Source organism: Rhinolophus ferrumequinum, chromosome 12, assembly GCF_004115265.2.
Source record: "Rhinolophus ferrumequinum isolate MPI-CBG mRhiFer1 chromosome 12, mRhiFer1_v1.p, whole genome shotgun sequence".
Classification (NCBI taxonomy): Eukaryota; Metazoa; Chordata; class Mammalia; order Chiroptera; family Rhinolophidae; genus Rhinolophus; species Rhinolophus ferrumequinum.
This window is the reverse complement of record NC_046295.1, coordinates 7,463,804-7,479,092: the sequence shown is the minus strand read 5'-3', so window position 1 is coordinate 7,479,092 and position 15,289 is coordinate 7,463,804. Positions and strand designations below refer to the sequence as shown.

At 48.1% G+C, this 15,289-nt stretch overlaps 1 protein-coding gene across 7 annotated transcripts in view; it reads right to left on the bottom strand.

Moving 5' to 3' along the window:
* Window positions 1-15,289, bottom strand: part of AOPEP (aminopeptidase O (putative)) — a 348,074-nt gene that overhangs the window by 3,219 nt on the left and 329,566 nt on the right. For all 7 annotated transcript variants that reach the window (XR_004424615.1, XR_004424614.1, XM_033122518.1 and 4 more), the window contains 2 exons: window positions 2,655-2,741; window positions 709-853 (listed from right to left, as the gene is read on the bottom strand). Coding sequence is in view for 5 of the 7 variants with exons in the window: in XM_033122518.1 (XP_032978409.1) it covers window positions 713-853; window positions 2,655-2,741 (228 nt within the window). In the remaining 2 variants the exon portion in view is untranslated. The remainder of the gene's footprint in view (window positions 1-708; window positions 854-2,654; window positions 2,742-15,289) is intronic.

Here is a 15,289-nt window from a genome sequence, read left to right as displayed (position 1 = left end):
GTCCTACGTTAAAACTTTATGCACCACTGCTTACTTTTGAAATGCAGAAACCTGCATTTAAAACTGAACTGCTAGGATGTAAATCTAGCAGGCCAATTCCAAGCACATTTAACAGAAGAAGCGATTTATTTTAAATATTTTAGGATGCCCACTGCACTGTGAGCGGGAGAACGATTCTGCCGGGACACAGAACCACCTGGGGACAGGCGGCGGCGAGAAGCGTGTGGCAGAGGCCCCCCTGCCAGCCTGCGCCCCGCGGTCAGGTGGCAGCAGCCAGAGAAGGCGCCGGGCTCTCACAGCCCCCGACAGATGGGCAGCCGGTAGGTAACGCACGCCCATGTCAGCCTTCACCGTGAAGACTCCGCACTTCCGCTGGCCTTCCCTGTCTACCTGCTAACCTACACAAGATGTTCTCCTCCCCAGTTTTGCTCCTCCAAGTAACAAAACGACGCCAAGGAGAGCCACTCTGCCCGGGGGTGGACAGCCCCTGCGTTCTGGAGGCCACTCACCAGACGACGTGCTGCAGCCTCGGCTGCAAGCTGCCGCTGCCCGCAGGTGCCCCACGCCCCAAGGCCACCAGGCCGCCTGAGCTGGAGCAGAGGACTGAAGCCACAGGGGCTCTCCACTCACCATTTAGTTACTGATTTGTTTGGCTCCTAAGAGGAGTCTCCAGTAGGAACATTGGGGAAAGGACAGAGAGAGAATTACCTTGTTAAAACAACATCTCGGCCACCACCTGAGCAGAGCACGCGTCCATCTGCCCCTTGGTCAGCTCAAAGCAGCGCCGGGCGAGCCGCTGCTGCCTGCTGTCCTCGCTCAGCATCAGCTCCCCGTACAGGTAAATGCCCATGGCCTGTGGGGACAGAGGCCAGTGAGCGCGAAGAGAAGACACTGCGTCCGCACGTGCACGGCCCACGCCTGTGGCTGTACACAAACCTGCTGGTTTAGAAATTGCAAAGACCCAAGAAATGGTAAGACAGTTGAACAGTTGTACTTCTGGAATTTATAGCTTTCAATCCCCTTCTCTTTCTTGTTTTCACTGAAACTCCAAGGAAGTCTCAGCTGTCAAGTCTGTCAACAGAACCCCGGCGATTTCAACTGACGATGGACTGAACATTTCTTTAGTGGTGATTGTGTTGGGAACATTCTGGATAGAGACGAGGGTCACAGAATGACCACCAAGGAAGCCTGCTGCACAGCTGGAAAAAGCATCTAGATGCCCTGTGTACGTCACAAGGACACAGGCCTTCTTCCCGGAAACGGGTGTCCCGTAGGCATTGCTGGGAAACCAAGACCACCACGTCCCACGGCAGCCACGGGTCGGAAGTCATCACACCATGCCCCCCGGGAAGGGTGCCTGTTACTTCGGCCCGACCGCGTTCCCTCACCGATCACACCACTGCGGCAAACACTGGCCCCACTGTTTCAAACACAATGCTGCAAACACTCCCATCTGCATTTCCCTCGTTTTAAAAACAGCCAATTATGTTCTGGAAGACCAAAGACCCCTTTGGTTCTGCCTTCTCTCTTGTTCCAAGCTTAGTTATGCCCTGGATTGCAGCCTGGCGGAGCAAATTAAAAGGAGGATCTCAAAGATAGCACAAGCTCGGTCTACTTAACAGTTCAAAAATTCTTTCCTGAAAAGGCTGATATATATATGGTAACCCTTATTTGGCAAAGACAGTGGTTCTAAGTATACTGCAGTTAATTTTGGTTTTCAGAATAGACCTTAAATTTCTCTTGCATTTGGTTCTTCTTATACTCCTCTCTGTGTTTCCAAACACCTCCTGCTCACTGTGCAAATGTGACATTTCTTCTGGTACAAAGTCGTGTATTTTTCTTTGTGGGAATACCAAGCCCTTGCTTGCTGGCAGCCCCCCATACTCAGGCCCTCTCAAAAGTCCTTTTGTTTGCCCTACCCCCACTCTGCCCCAGCTGAAACATGGCTCCATTCTGTCAGCCATGGTGCTCGGCAGAAAGCTCGCTCATAGGCACGGTGGTCATGCCAACAGGAGCACACTGGAGGCCAGCTCCCAGCGGCAAGCCCCAGGCACATGCACTGCCATGGAGAGCCACACAGGGATGGGACGAGGGCCCTGGGTGCAGAGGCAGTGAGGACGACAGCCCCGAACACGGTCACGCACACACACGCTTCCCGTCGACCCCTCACAAGATGGCCACTATCCCGTTTGAACAGTGAGGAAAGTTCTCGCAGGAAAGACAGTCTGCACAGGGGTCTGGCCTGGCGAGGCAGGTGCAGACCCAGAGCAGACGGTTCCGGCCGCCCGGGGCTCTCCCAGTCTAGTCCTCACACATACTTTACATCAGGCCCGTGAAGACACAGGGCCCTGACCTTGCCCTGAGGCTCCACGAGGCCAGACGCTGCGTAAGCCTCACTGGGTAACACATGGGCCACAGCGGGGGAAGCCCAAGGGCGCCTCGGAGCGGCGGCTCCAATTTAAAGGGACACCGAGAAAGGGAAAAATCAGCTCAGTGCGTGGCAGGTGAGCTCCTACCAACGCCTTGAAAAAAATCTCTGAAAAATGTTTAAGTATTTGTTATAAAAAATGTTGACACCGTGGGTCCCTGTGTTAAGTGCACCAGACAGGGGGTAGCGTTTAGAGAATCCCCATCTACTGAAAAATAAAACTTACCTGGTCTTCTTGAAGGAATCTCTCCACATTTTTGTACGCTTTTGTGTATTTGTGCTTAACAATGAGTTCACACCACCGATGGCGAACCTTAAGAAACGAGAGAAAATCCAGTAAGCAACAAACTGGTAGGTTTTCTTAGCTTAAGGCGTTTAATGCTCGAGAGCCTTTTGTATTAGAAAAAAGTGACGGTAGTGCCCCCTCGTCAGGGGACACGTGCCGAGGCCCCCACTCAGTGGACGGATGCCTGAAATCTCGGATCGTATGGAACCCTATATATACTACGTTTTTTCCTACACATACGTACCTGTGCTAAACTTTAATGCCTTTCCGTCTTAACTAAGCACTTATCTCACACTCTGGCTGTAACTTTTGCAGTTTGAGGTGCGACACCAAAACTTATTCCTCCTTCACAATTTCACGAATAGAAAGATTTGTTCTTACCACAGATCTTAGCAACCTCAGCTTATGATTTTTTTCTTTCCTTATTGAGAACTTCCACTTTTTCAGTTAAAGGAAGCATTTTATGGCTTCTCTCTGGCACATCTTGAATTGCCAGCATCACTACGCTTGCGCTTTGGGCCACTATGAAGTGAAATAAGCACGACTAGAACAGCAGCCCTGTGAGACCCTGACAGCTGGTCTGATCATGAGGTGACGCTAAGACTAACGGGCGGGGAGCGCACACGGAGACGCAGGACAGAGGGATGAGTCATGTCCTGGGCGGGTCAGAGAGGGATGGTTCCCCCCTCAGAACATGCAATAGAAAATTTATGGTTTGTTTCTGGAATTTTCCATTTAATATTTTTCAGTCTGCAGTTAACTGTAATTGAAACCACAAATATGGGGGGAACTACTGTACTCTCTGAAGTATATTAACATTGCTGATACTTTTAGTTTTAAGTTTCATTTTAGTTTTATTTCTTTTACAATGAAAGGAACCACGTTCCTCACCAGGACTGTTAGTGAATGTCAGTTTATCTGCAAGATAACAGATAACCACAGAACGTAACTGGGGAATGGAACGCACACGCTGTCCATGAAGGGAGCCTTCACAAACCACGACTACTTAACTCCTGCAATAGCCGGGATGGCTCAATGATGTGGACGGAACAGTAACCGTGGTCAAGCAGGAAGACACTGCTCTCCACAGTCCTGAGACGAGGCACAGTGCGCCTTCTGGGGAGTTTGGGGCGTCTACCCGAGGGGAAAGGAAGGCGACCACTTTGATGCAAAGAGCTCCTGCTGCAGGTTTGCACAACGTACTGAATAGACAAGCCAAATGTGGATGCTGTTTAGTAAACATACACTTTAGTTACTAAAGGTTTCCCAGCAGGAATTTGCCAGCCACCCTCCACCCCAAACACACCCGCTATTATAGACAACATAGAAGTTTGATCCCAGCACTGGCTGCCTCAGCTGACAGAGGCAGGGGCCCTTGAGGCACATTCTCTACGCAGAAACTACCTGAATTTGGTTTTCAGAATCCAGTTCCAGACCATATTCTACTGCATCAAAGCACTCTCAATTACACACAGCTAGCAGTCTACCATTTTATATTCCATCATTGGTTCAACATTAGCCATACATGGAAGTGATTATGTGCATTTGAAAAAGCCTCCTTCCATCACTCTGTTTTTATTGCCTTTGAAAGAGGGAGACCCTTTAAAGGAATCCATTTGTGGCAACAGTAAAATATAAGCAATCTCATCATTTTGGCTGAGGCCCCCTGTAAATTATATCATTACCCACCGACCTGGCCAGATCTCTCCTTTAATCTACTATAAATAGATTTATATGCAAACAATTAGGAATGAAGGAAAGAAACAAATCTTTCGGAAAGAATCCTTCCCCGAGGCTACAGGGCGCTCCCAGCTCCCAGACAGGGTGTTAATTCTGTTAATTCGGGGGACTCTGGTGGCGCTGCCCTTTGCCTGTGGGCAGCCAGGCCCTTTGAACTTGTAAGGACAGGATACCAAGGAACTTTTACATCCTGAAGGAATTTCAGAGGTGCATGGAAATGAGCTAACAGCCTCAGACCATCACAACAAAAGGGAAGCCACTCAGACTGGAGGGGTCTCAGAAACCTTTGCATCTTCAATAAAATGTTCTTTCCTATACAGCCAATAGAAATTAACAACAGACCATAAAAGGGACAGAGCAGCCCCTGAAACATCCCGAGCAGGAAGAACCAGTGAAAAGAGCTCTAAGAAAGCCAGCTCAGACCACACCAAACTCAGAGGAAGCCATCAGAATCCCTGGAGCCTGCACACTGAGGACCCCAAACGGCCTTCTGGGATGCCTCTACCCCTTCTGCTTTCTCCCAACTCATGGTCCTCTAAATGCCTCAGACACTGCCAGCCCCATGCATGAACTGGCTGTGCCTTTTGTGAGCCCTGAAAATGGAAGCCAGCACCCCACATGGGAGGGACAGGCAGGAGACAGCCCTGGGGGAGGAGCCTCCCATCTCACGACTGGACAGTGGGGGCACAGTCCTTGCACCAGCTTTTTGTGGGCTCACGTATGGGAAAACGCTGTCAGCTTCAAAATGTTGGACCGGTTGAGAATCGTGTGACCTGAGCACAACTGCCTAAGACGATCACTGCTGTCTACCATTCTAAAACTCGCGGACAAGTTTATTTTTCAGACTTGATTTTGAGAATGGAAGGTTCAGCCTCTCATGTTTCCTTCCTGTGCTGTCCTTCATCTTATTCACGCGTACAGAAATAACAAAGCATAAATTAAGGCCTATTTCCCAGTAGGATAAGCCCCCAGAGGGGTGGAGAGGAGGCAAGGGCGGTCCCACCATGACTGGAAGAAGGTCCAGAGACAGCCTAGTGAAAGAGGCTCTTTCACAATCAATATGAAGTCAGCATTTCCACTTCTCTTACTGTTAAAAATAGTTTATTGTCATGATTAATAAGAGATGTAGTCTTCTGACCCGAGGGCTAACACGGCATCCAGGAAGCACAGACCCACCACCCCCTCCCCACGCCACCAAGAGCAGAAACAACAACAAGCCTTTTCATTGCAAAAGAATTAAATGCATTTCAATATTTTAATGACAGGATGTTTAAAAGACATCAGAGATGCTGTGAGCAGCTGAAGGCCCAACAGACTTTTTTGCTCCTGCCCAGGATTTTCACTTCTCTTCGTATTTCACTAAGAAAATCCTTCTGTTTTATGCCCTAAACACTCTTTGTTTTTATTGCCGTTGAAATTCGCTTAGCCGCTTGTCACCACGTGGACCAGAGGTCTTCCCAAAAAGATGGCAGCAAAGTGACATTTGTCTCAATTTCTCCCAGAAATAGTTCCACAGCAGGCAATGATGGAACAGCCAGTCTCCAGGTCACTGAGACACTTACAAAGTTCCTGACAGCGGCCGTCAGGTACTTGTATCAAGCTCCTTCCTTCACTGGTAACGGAGGGAAGTGGAGTTCTCAGCGCTGGCAGCCAGAAAATTCAGAAGCAGGTTTCTAATTCTGTGGATCTGCTCTTCTTTGTTTTTCAATTAATTAATTGGGGTAGGGGTCACCTTATCTTTTAACTTCCTCAGTGAAATGAAAAATAAACAGTGCACACATCTACGACCACCCCGGGAGCCGGGCAGGATGGATAGCTTCCCGACTCTGTTCATCCCGTTTCAGTGCTTCATGGGAGTGTACATATGCCCAAACTCATCAAATCACACTTTAAATATTCACATTTTATTATACTTCAATCATGTCTCCATAGGGTTGAAAAAAATTTAATGATTTTTTAATGATTCAAATTCAGTCACTCTAAACTCACGCTAGAAATCAGTGAGAGCCAGAGTCAGCAAACATCTTAGCTGAACAGCATCAACACAGTCATATGCGGCCAGGGAGACGCAAGGGGCGAGGATGAGAAAGGGGCAGGAGGCAGGAGGGCAAGCAGGCTGCAGGCAAGCAGAAGGGGGCTGTGCGCGAGAGGAGCGGGGCTGCGGGGCCTACTCCCAGGGCAAGCCGGCCTTTCTCCGGTGCGTCTTCAGTGCAGACCACAGCTGGGCCCGGCCCACCTCCTGCCAGCAGTGCCAGGACGAGTGCCCCCACTGCCCGGACATGTGGGAGCCATCAGCATGGTGCCTGGCCCACAAATAAGGAAGGATGATGGCGAAGAAGGGAATGTAGGTCCCCAGTTCTTCCCACGAAGTCACAATGAGGTTGCGACATACAGATGTGCATACACAGCTGTGCACCTGTAAATACTTTGATCTAATAGAAATGAGTTTGAAAATCTGCTTTCCAAAGTGCTCTGCTTTGGGGGAGACTGAACGGAAGGATGATGTGGGTGTTGCCCTCAGGGCTAGGTGGGTTTTCACACGGCAGCGCTGATGCACACGACTGCCGATGAAATCCAGGTTCCCAGGTTTCCAAAGCCTCCATGTACAAAGTGATGAGTGCACAGACATCAGTGCTGTCCCAGGAGTGGCCCGGAATGCGACTGGCTCTTTGGGGTTGGCACAGACAGGAGGCCTTAGAATTTGGGGTGGGAAGAATGAAGGGCAGGTATGCTGAAGCCCATCCATGTCTGCCCCTCATGTGACGACAGAGAACGAAAACCCTCCAATGAACCATGTAACTGCTCCTGGAGGGGGGCCCCCACCCCACAGCGGGGACTCCCACCAGGACGACGGGGTCCATCTGTGGTGACGGGTCTCAGCCACCTGGGAGACTTGAGCAGACACGTGGCCTGGGGATCCAGAAGGTATCCCGCAGGAAACACACACAGCGTTCCTTCATTCCCTACACATTTATCGCAACCCACACACATACACACACAGAGGCATACAACATGTACACGCGTACACACACAGAAACCTAAGGTTCATTTGTTTTTTTTTACTTTCCCTCACTATATGCAACACACTGATTTTTATTATGTTTTTTTAATGCTGGTTGGTGACCTACTAAATTGATTTCATGACCCAGTGTGTCCTGCCCATGGAGCAGGTGCCCCCACTGGAGGCCTGGCTCTGTCACCCAGCCCTGTAAGCTCGCTTAGCTGCTTCAACCACACCCAGCTCATCTCCCTAGGGTGGGGGGCAGAAGAGCTCGGCCCCTCTGGGCTGTGGGAGCCAAGCGAGGTCACCCAGGCAGGTGCTAGCACAGCGACTCACACCGTGCCTGCTGCCAGCTTAGCAGGAGTAGCATGTTTCTGGTTTCCCTGTCGACTTCAAAAGTTCATTATTTACTGAATTTATAAAACCGTGTGAGTATTAATTCCAAGAACTGTTTGTTAACTGGTGAAATGACGGAGCAAGGTGGCTGTCACAGGGATGCTGTTTGCTGAGAGGGGAAGGGAAGGCGCTGGGCCAGCACGGCTGAGGAAGACGAGGGGCTGTCTCCCGGGACTGGACTCAGAAGCAGGAACGGCTGGAGGGAGTCTCAGATTCCCCAGCAGGGGCGCCACCTGGGAGGGGCCCAAGCCTGGGGGAGCTGGCACCTCTCTTGCCACCCAGGAAAGTACAGCAGGGGCCAGATGCTTGAGAAGTGTGCAAACTATTTGTAAAGGTGGATGGCTCAGCCCTGTGCCTGCATCGGCCCAGCTGAATGGCACTTCTGCCATTTCAAGAAAGTTCTCACCACCCAAAAGGCTTGGCCGAGCTGAACGACTTCTTGGCTCAGAAATACAGTACAGGGTGAAGGAAGCCTCTCCTCTGATTTCCAGCAGAGCCTGAAAAATGGCCCCCGCCTTGTAGGTCATTTGTATTCCTAACCACGTTTCAGATTCAGAGGACAGGACTGTGACCCAACGGGCATCTCTGTGACACAACCACGACCTTAAGCAGGACACACTGGGGCTCCCTGGCATTAACTGTTCTGTCCTGGAAACAGGAGAGGAAAGCTGCTGAAGGACAACCCCACTCCCCACCTCGATCTCCTTTTATCCTGAGACAGGTTAGTGGATCCACAACCAATTTCCTGCTAGACTCCAGAATGGAGCCCGCAAATGTTTCCTGTCAAGGGCCAGAGAATGCACATTTTCGGCTTTTCAGCCCATTTGCCATTGTATCACAAAAGCAGCCCTAGCCAGTATGTCAACAGGGGCCTGGGCACGGCGTCTGCAGATAAAACTTGACAAAAACAGGCTGCGGGCCAGGCTGGCCTGGCTGGGGTTTGCTGACCCTTGCTCTGTCTTGACGGCCCACGCCCTAGGCTTCGGGAATCAGGCACAGGCAGTGGTGTGCCCGTAAAGGTTTAACCCCCCAAAGCCAGCAGCACGACGTCGCAGAACCTCGTGAGCTGGCTCTGAGCAGCTCCAGGGCGGCCTTGCCAGGAACACACAGGGTGCTCTTGAATGTGGGGCCTTCAAGCCCTATTCCTTTCTCTATGGATCACATTCCTGCTGCACAAGCGAACAAGCTCTGGCATCCCTTCTGAAACTGAGTGTCTCTTGGGCCTACAGGCCCAGCACAACTGTATATATAAGCTGCCATGCGTGGGCACCTGACCCCGACACTGAGGAAACGCAGCCGTTAAGAGTAAGCCCTACACCAGCTCGCTCCCTGTCTCTCCGTGCCAAGGAGACAGCCCTCTGTGAATCACTACCCACTCCAGGTCCGATATGGATCAACACTTCACATTTCTCAATGCTCTTTATAGCTTGTATCCTAAAGGTTCACTTTTTCTAACTTCAATTTTAGATCGTTTTCCATGAAGCAACTTCTAAGACATAAGAATTCTTATGTGGGGATGCTCCTCATAGCTTGCTTATTATCTAATTAATTTTCCAAAGTGGTTTTCAAACTTTTCTTAAACATAATTCTAACATTTAAAATAAAAACGTAATCTGGAACCCCAGTATCTAAAGACAGATTAAAGAGGAGACTGTGAGTGGGTTCTTCAAGCAGTTTAAATCTTTATGTCAGGTAGGAATCACTGCTAAACAGTATACTGCTCTGTGGAGCCCCGGGTTCCTTGGAGGTGGAGTTTGAAAACCAGTGTCTTACGGAACTGTCTTCAGGCATTATTGTGCCTGAAGAATAAATGGAATCACAGAGGCTGAGCAGACATTTCTATAGGCACAAGACCACAGGTTAGTTCTAATAACGTCTAATCACGTCTACCAGCTGCCCAACTTGGTTCTGGTAGCCAGCGTACCATCAACGACGTACAGGAGACAGTCAAGGTCCCAGAGAGGAAATCAGCCGTGCTGCAGGCGTCACTGCCATCCCAGAGCCAGGGCTCGGTTTGGTTTGGTGCACACTTACTGTCATGCTTGAAAAAGCCCCATGGCTCCTGTAGGGAGCTGCTTCCCTTGCTTTATTTTTAAATGTTTAAAAATTATAAAGACGTAACTTTACACAAGTAGAGAACCCAACGAACATGAAATTCTAGCCATTCAGCCAAATTCATTTCTAATCTTTGCAACAGCAGCAATCAGTACAATGTATTATTTTGTGTTCTTCCTTCTCTCCACTTGCCACTGTGTAGCCCACACACATTCAGTTCAAAACCCACTACAGGGTATTATTCCCTCCTGTTAACATACTGCGGCTCCATTACTCCTTCGATCCTCTGCTGATGTCAGAAAGAAAGTCTCAAGTGTGTCACCAGAAGTCCCAACGTGTGAGAACAGCCTGTAGGAGACGAGGGACAGGGCAGGTGCGGTCACACTAGAGGCACAGCGGGGCCGTCTCACCAGCACAGTGCGTAGGCGAAGGGGCTGACGGGCCAGCAGCCCTTAACTGCCCCCTGCAGCCTGAGTTCTCACCCCCCTACCCCCACCCGTCCTCTCCGAGGTGTGTTTTACCATCTCCTCCGCTCAGTGTTCTCAGGCTCTGGGTGTTTCCTTTCGCTTGCTGATGTACTTACTCACACTGACGTGGAAGCTCGGTGAGAGCGGAGTCCGGGCACCCTTCCACCATCTCCGGGCCCTACATCTCAATGCCTGGTACCCGCCCAGTCCCTGCTTGATACATGTTTCTGCAAGAACATATACTACTTTTAAAAAACTCAGAATGTTTTTCACCTACCCTGAAATTATAATGCACAGTTGGAAGCTGTAAAATGCTTTAAAGAATGCCACCCATCCTATTTATGACAGGAAGCACTCCCCTTTCTTTTCAGTCCTTTTGATTTCAAAATTTACTGTTGAAAGGAAAAAAATCTGTCCAGGGAACATGATCTGGGAAGCCCATTAAACCTCATTTAGAGTTTCATTTTATATCTGTAAACAGAAAGACCAAGGCTCATGGCTTTTGTTGAGTTAATAAGTCTAACACTGCAATAAACAAACCTGCTTTTTCAATTTGTGTCCTTAAATTAGATTTAACTTTGCTTTAAAGTGGGTTTACTGCTGGTGAGGGAAGCCTGCCTGGCAGCCCAGGAGCGGGAAGGCAGCTCCAAGACAGATAGCATTTCCAGAAAGTATTTTGTTTAGGGGCATCTATAATGATCCAGTATGTCTCATCTGTTCATTCTCCTGAGAGAAGATAAAAGAACAGTCAGCTGTATAATTGTCACATAAACATTTCCAACATTTGTACTTTGAGTCCAGCACTTCTCATTTTCTCTTTCACCTTACTGCTCCTTACTCTCAAAGGGCTGCAATCTTAACAGTATTTTCTTTTTAACTGAGGGAAATGAAAAGTTACTTCATTTGCTGTCACAAAGTGAGGTTGATAAATCCCTAGGCCAGGGGTTATGACAACAAATGAGGCATCAGACACTCCGCTCTTCCTCAAGGGCTCTTAATAACCTTGCTCAAGTCAGTCCCTAGATGCCATCTGTGTGTTGACTGTTTATGTGGGGACGAGCTGTTATAACCAGAGCTGCGGCAACACGCAAAACAGGATCTTCTCAAACTGCCACCAGGATCATTACACCTGACGTGTACATGGAGCCTGACGGTGAGGGTCAAATGTGACGGCTCAGTCATCACGTGTGTTCTCTCCAGCGAATGCTAACCCTCCCTCCTCCTCCAATGGAAAGAGTACTTTACTTAATGCCATTAATGTATTACAAGCAGCTGGCTCCAAAGGTTGAACTTGGGAGTCCATGCCGGGTTCACCTTGAAATAATGGCAGTTTGCCTTCCTAGCCTACAAGCCTGTGCACTAAATGGCGATACATTCCGGTATGTAATCCCGCAATTAGGAAATAACAAAGTCCACCTTCTTTCTTCATTTCATTAACAGGAGATACATGGCCTTTGCTGAAAAAAATGACTTTTACTGTTGGCAGCAAAGTGACCATGAGTTACCTCCTCGGATAAGCGCAAAAGGGACACCTGCGCCTTCTTTCGCTTTCCTCAGAGGCACACTCCACCATGGAGGGCCTCGCCAAGTCTGCCCAAAGGGCTTGCTGTCTCCTGAATGGGTTTCCACGGCCTTAGTTATTCCAATGACCCTGTCATGTCACACTAGTGGCTGCTATTCCAGAATACGTCGATATCCAGGAAAAGCCTCCAAAAACTAAGTATTGGGTATTGAGGAAAACATAGTGAATAAAACAGATAAGCCCTCTTGGAGTTTATAGTTCAGTAGAAAGTCTAGGAAAAATTCAGTAAACCGGCAAGTGTAGACTCCTTTGGTGATAAATGCCATGGAAGGTTGTAACGGTGCAATGAGGGAAGTGGGGTGGCAGAGAAGTGGTCAGAAGGCTCCCTAAGAAGGGGCTATGCAAACTGAAGGGAGAAAAGACACCTGCATTAGACGGGGCATCCTAAGCCCAGTCAGTTTTCAGTCACACCACACGTTTCATGAAAAACCCAATCCTCCCTTCCCATCTCTTCTTAATGGCTGTTTCTTCCAATAGCCTTCCCTACACGAGCTAGACAAATGGGCTTTTAAAAATAAACTTCAAAACTTCAGTGTAAGAACTAAAACTATAAAATATAAAACTCTTAGACAAGGGGGGGCGGCCGGATGGCTCAGTTGGTTAGAGCGCGAGCTCTCAACAACAAGGTTGCCGGTTCAGTTCCCGCATGGGATGGTGGGCTGTGCCCCCTGCAACTAAAGATTGAAAACAGCGACTGGACTTGGAGCTGGAGCTGCGCCCTCCACAACTAGATTGAAGGACAACGACTTGGAGCTGATGGGCCCTGGAGAAACATACTGTTACCCCCCAAAATTTAAGAAAACAAAACAACAAAACAAATTGCAAAACAAAACTCTTAGAGAAGACCAAGGCACAGATCTTCTGGACCTTGAGTCAGGCAATGGTTTCCTAGATTTGATACCAAAAGCACAAGCAAAAAAAGAAAAAAATAGATAAACTGGGTTTTTGTCAAAATTAAAACTTTTGTGCTTCAAAGGACTCCATCAAGAAAGTGGAAAGACAAACCACAGAATGAGAGAATATTTTTGCAAATCATATACTTGATAAGGGACTTGTATCTAACATAAAGAACTACTATAACTCAGTAATAAGGTCAAATAAAACCAATTAAAAAATGAGCAAAAGATCTGACTAAACATTTCTCCAAAGATGTACAAAGGCCAATAAGCACATGACAAGGTGTTCAACATGTTATTAGGAAAATGAAAACCCAATACCCCAATGAGCTATTCCTTCACACCCAAAAGAATGGCTGGAATAAGAAAGAAGAACTGTCAGCAAGGATGAAAACCCGAACCCTCAGGCACTCCTGGGGAGAAGGGAAAAGGGTACAGTAACTCCACTCCGAGATACAGACCCAAGAGAAGAGAAAACGGTGGTACACCCACACAAAAACATGGACACAAACATGCTCACAGCAGCATTATATGTTATAGCCAAAAAGTGGAAACAACCCAAATGTCCATTGGTTGGTGAATGAATAAATGAATGTGATCTACCTGTGCAACTGAAAATTATTTGGTGATAAAAAAAGTTCTGATACATTCACATATGCCAAGTGAAAAGCAGCCAGTCACAAAGGTCACATACTGTATGTGATTCCATTTATATGAAAGTCCAGAACAGGCAAATCTACAGACAGAAAGACTAGTGTGGGTGCCCAGGGCTGGGGGGCACGGGGGAGGTGGGGTGGCAGCGGACGGGTGTGGGCTTCTTTTGCAGATGACAACCATGTTCTACATCTCACTGCGGGGACGTACAACTCTGTGAATGTACTAAAAAGCCTGGAACTGTACACTTCAAATGGGTGAACTGTATGATGTGTGGATTATTTCTCAAAAAGGCTGTTATTAAAAACAACCCTAGATTCAAGCTGGGGAAGGCTTTCTGAGCAAAGGGTACTACGTATTCCACGCAGGAAACCACCTGGTACCCTGAGAGCTGAGCCAACTCCGGGCTGCTGCTCCCTGGCTGGCTCGTTCCCCCAGTGCCCGCGGGCTTTCTGGTCTCAGGCTGGCATCTGTTTCCATTCAACATGGGCAAGACCAGTTGGCCTATGGTACATAGTTCAGGGCGGTTCAAGGCTGCAGTGAAACTACATGCAGAACAAGAAGCTTAAACTTCATTTTTAGTGCCACCTCATACATTTAGATGATCTTTAAATTTCATACCCTGACATACACACAAAATACCATCATTTGCACATAAATGGGCGTCCTTTCATTTTTTTAAGCAATTTGAATCCAGTGTTAATTGCTTTCTCTTTGCTGTCAGGCATTCCCATGGAACAACCTGCACAAACATTCCCATGTAAGAGGCACAGACTGCCTGGGAACGTTGGGATCTCCAGAGTACCGTCCCCCCGTCTGAAAGGCAAGCCCAGGGCCCACGCTCCAGCCGCATGCTGCAGGCAGAACTCGTTCTGTCTGCAGTTTGCTGGTTCCACAGCTTCAAGGTCAGACAAACCGAACTCTCTAATCCTGGGTGCCATGGAACTAGACAGTAGAGAAAGGGGTAGAGGAAAGGCACCGGAGGGAAGAAAGCAATAAGGAAAGACATCTGAGCATTCTGGCAAAAGTGAGCCTCTGTTTTAGGGCATCCAAGGCACATGTTACATAGGAATACGGTACAGTTTACAGTTTGAAAGAAAATGGCAGTGTTTGCAGACAACTTCGCAGACACGAAAGTGTGTTTTGGCATGGATCTTAGTACAGAAATCTAACACGAAAATATGTAAACTATCGCTGAAGGTACTAAAAAAGCCAGAAGCACCAATGAAACACCATGTATTGATTTCGCCCTCGAGACCTTTAAAGACAAAATGAACCTGAGATGTAGCTGGGTTGGAAGCCAAATGGAAAGAAGAGCATCTGGGCAATGTGATTTATACCCAGCTAATGTGCACACCTCTGCCCGCGTGCGGGGCCATGAACAGCAAGGGCAGACACTGCCCCGCAGAGTCTGTCCACTAGGACTTGCTCCTGAGTGCAGGGGCAGCAGCAGACACAAAGGACAGTAAGTGACCAGGAACTTTTCTAACAAAGTCAGGCTGAACCTGTAGCCAAAAGCCCGCAGACTAAATGCTCTTTGCCTTCTATTTACAAATCCTAAATATTATGAATTAACTATAACTGTTTATTTAAATGGTTCTTTAAAAAAAAAATCAGGCAAATTTTGCCATCAGTGGCTCATTTTCTTCTTTACTTTCATTATTTAACATCTGACCAGTCCCAACAAGCTGTAACAATTCAAGGTCCAGGTCTCAGGTACAGGAGAGGAATATAGATCTAAAAGATGAACTGCTTTTGTTTGTTTGTTTGTTTTTAGTCATTTA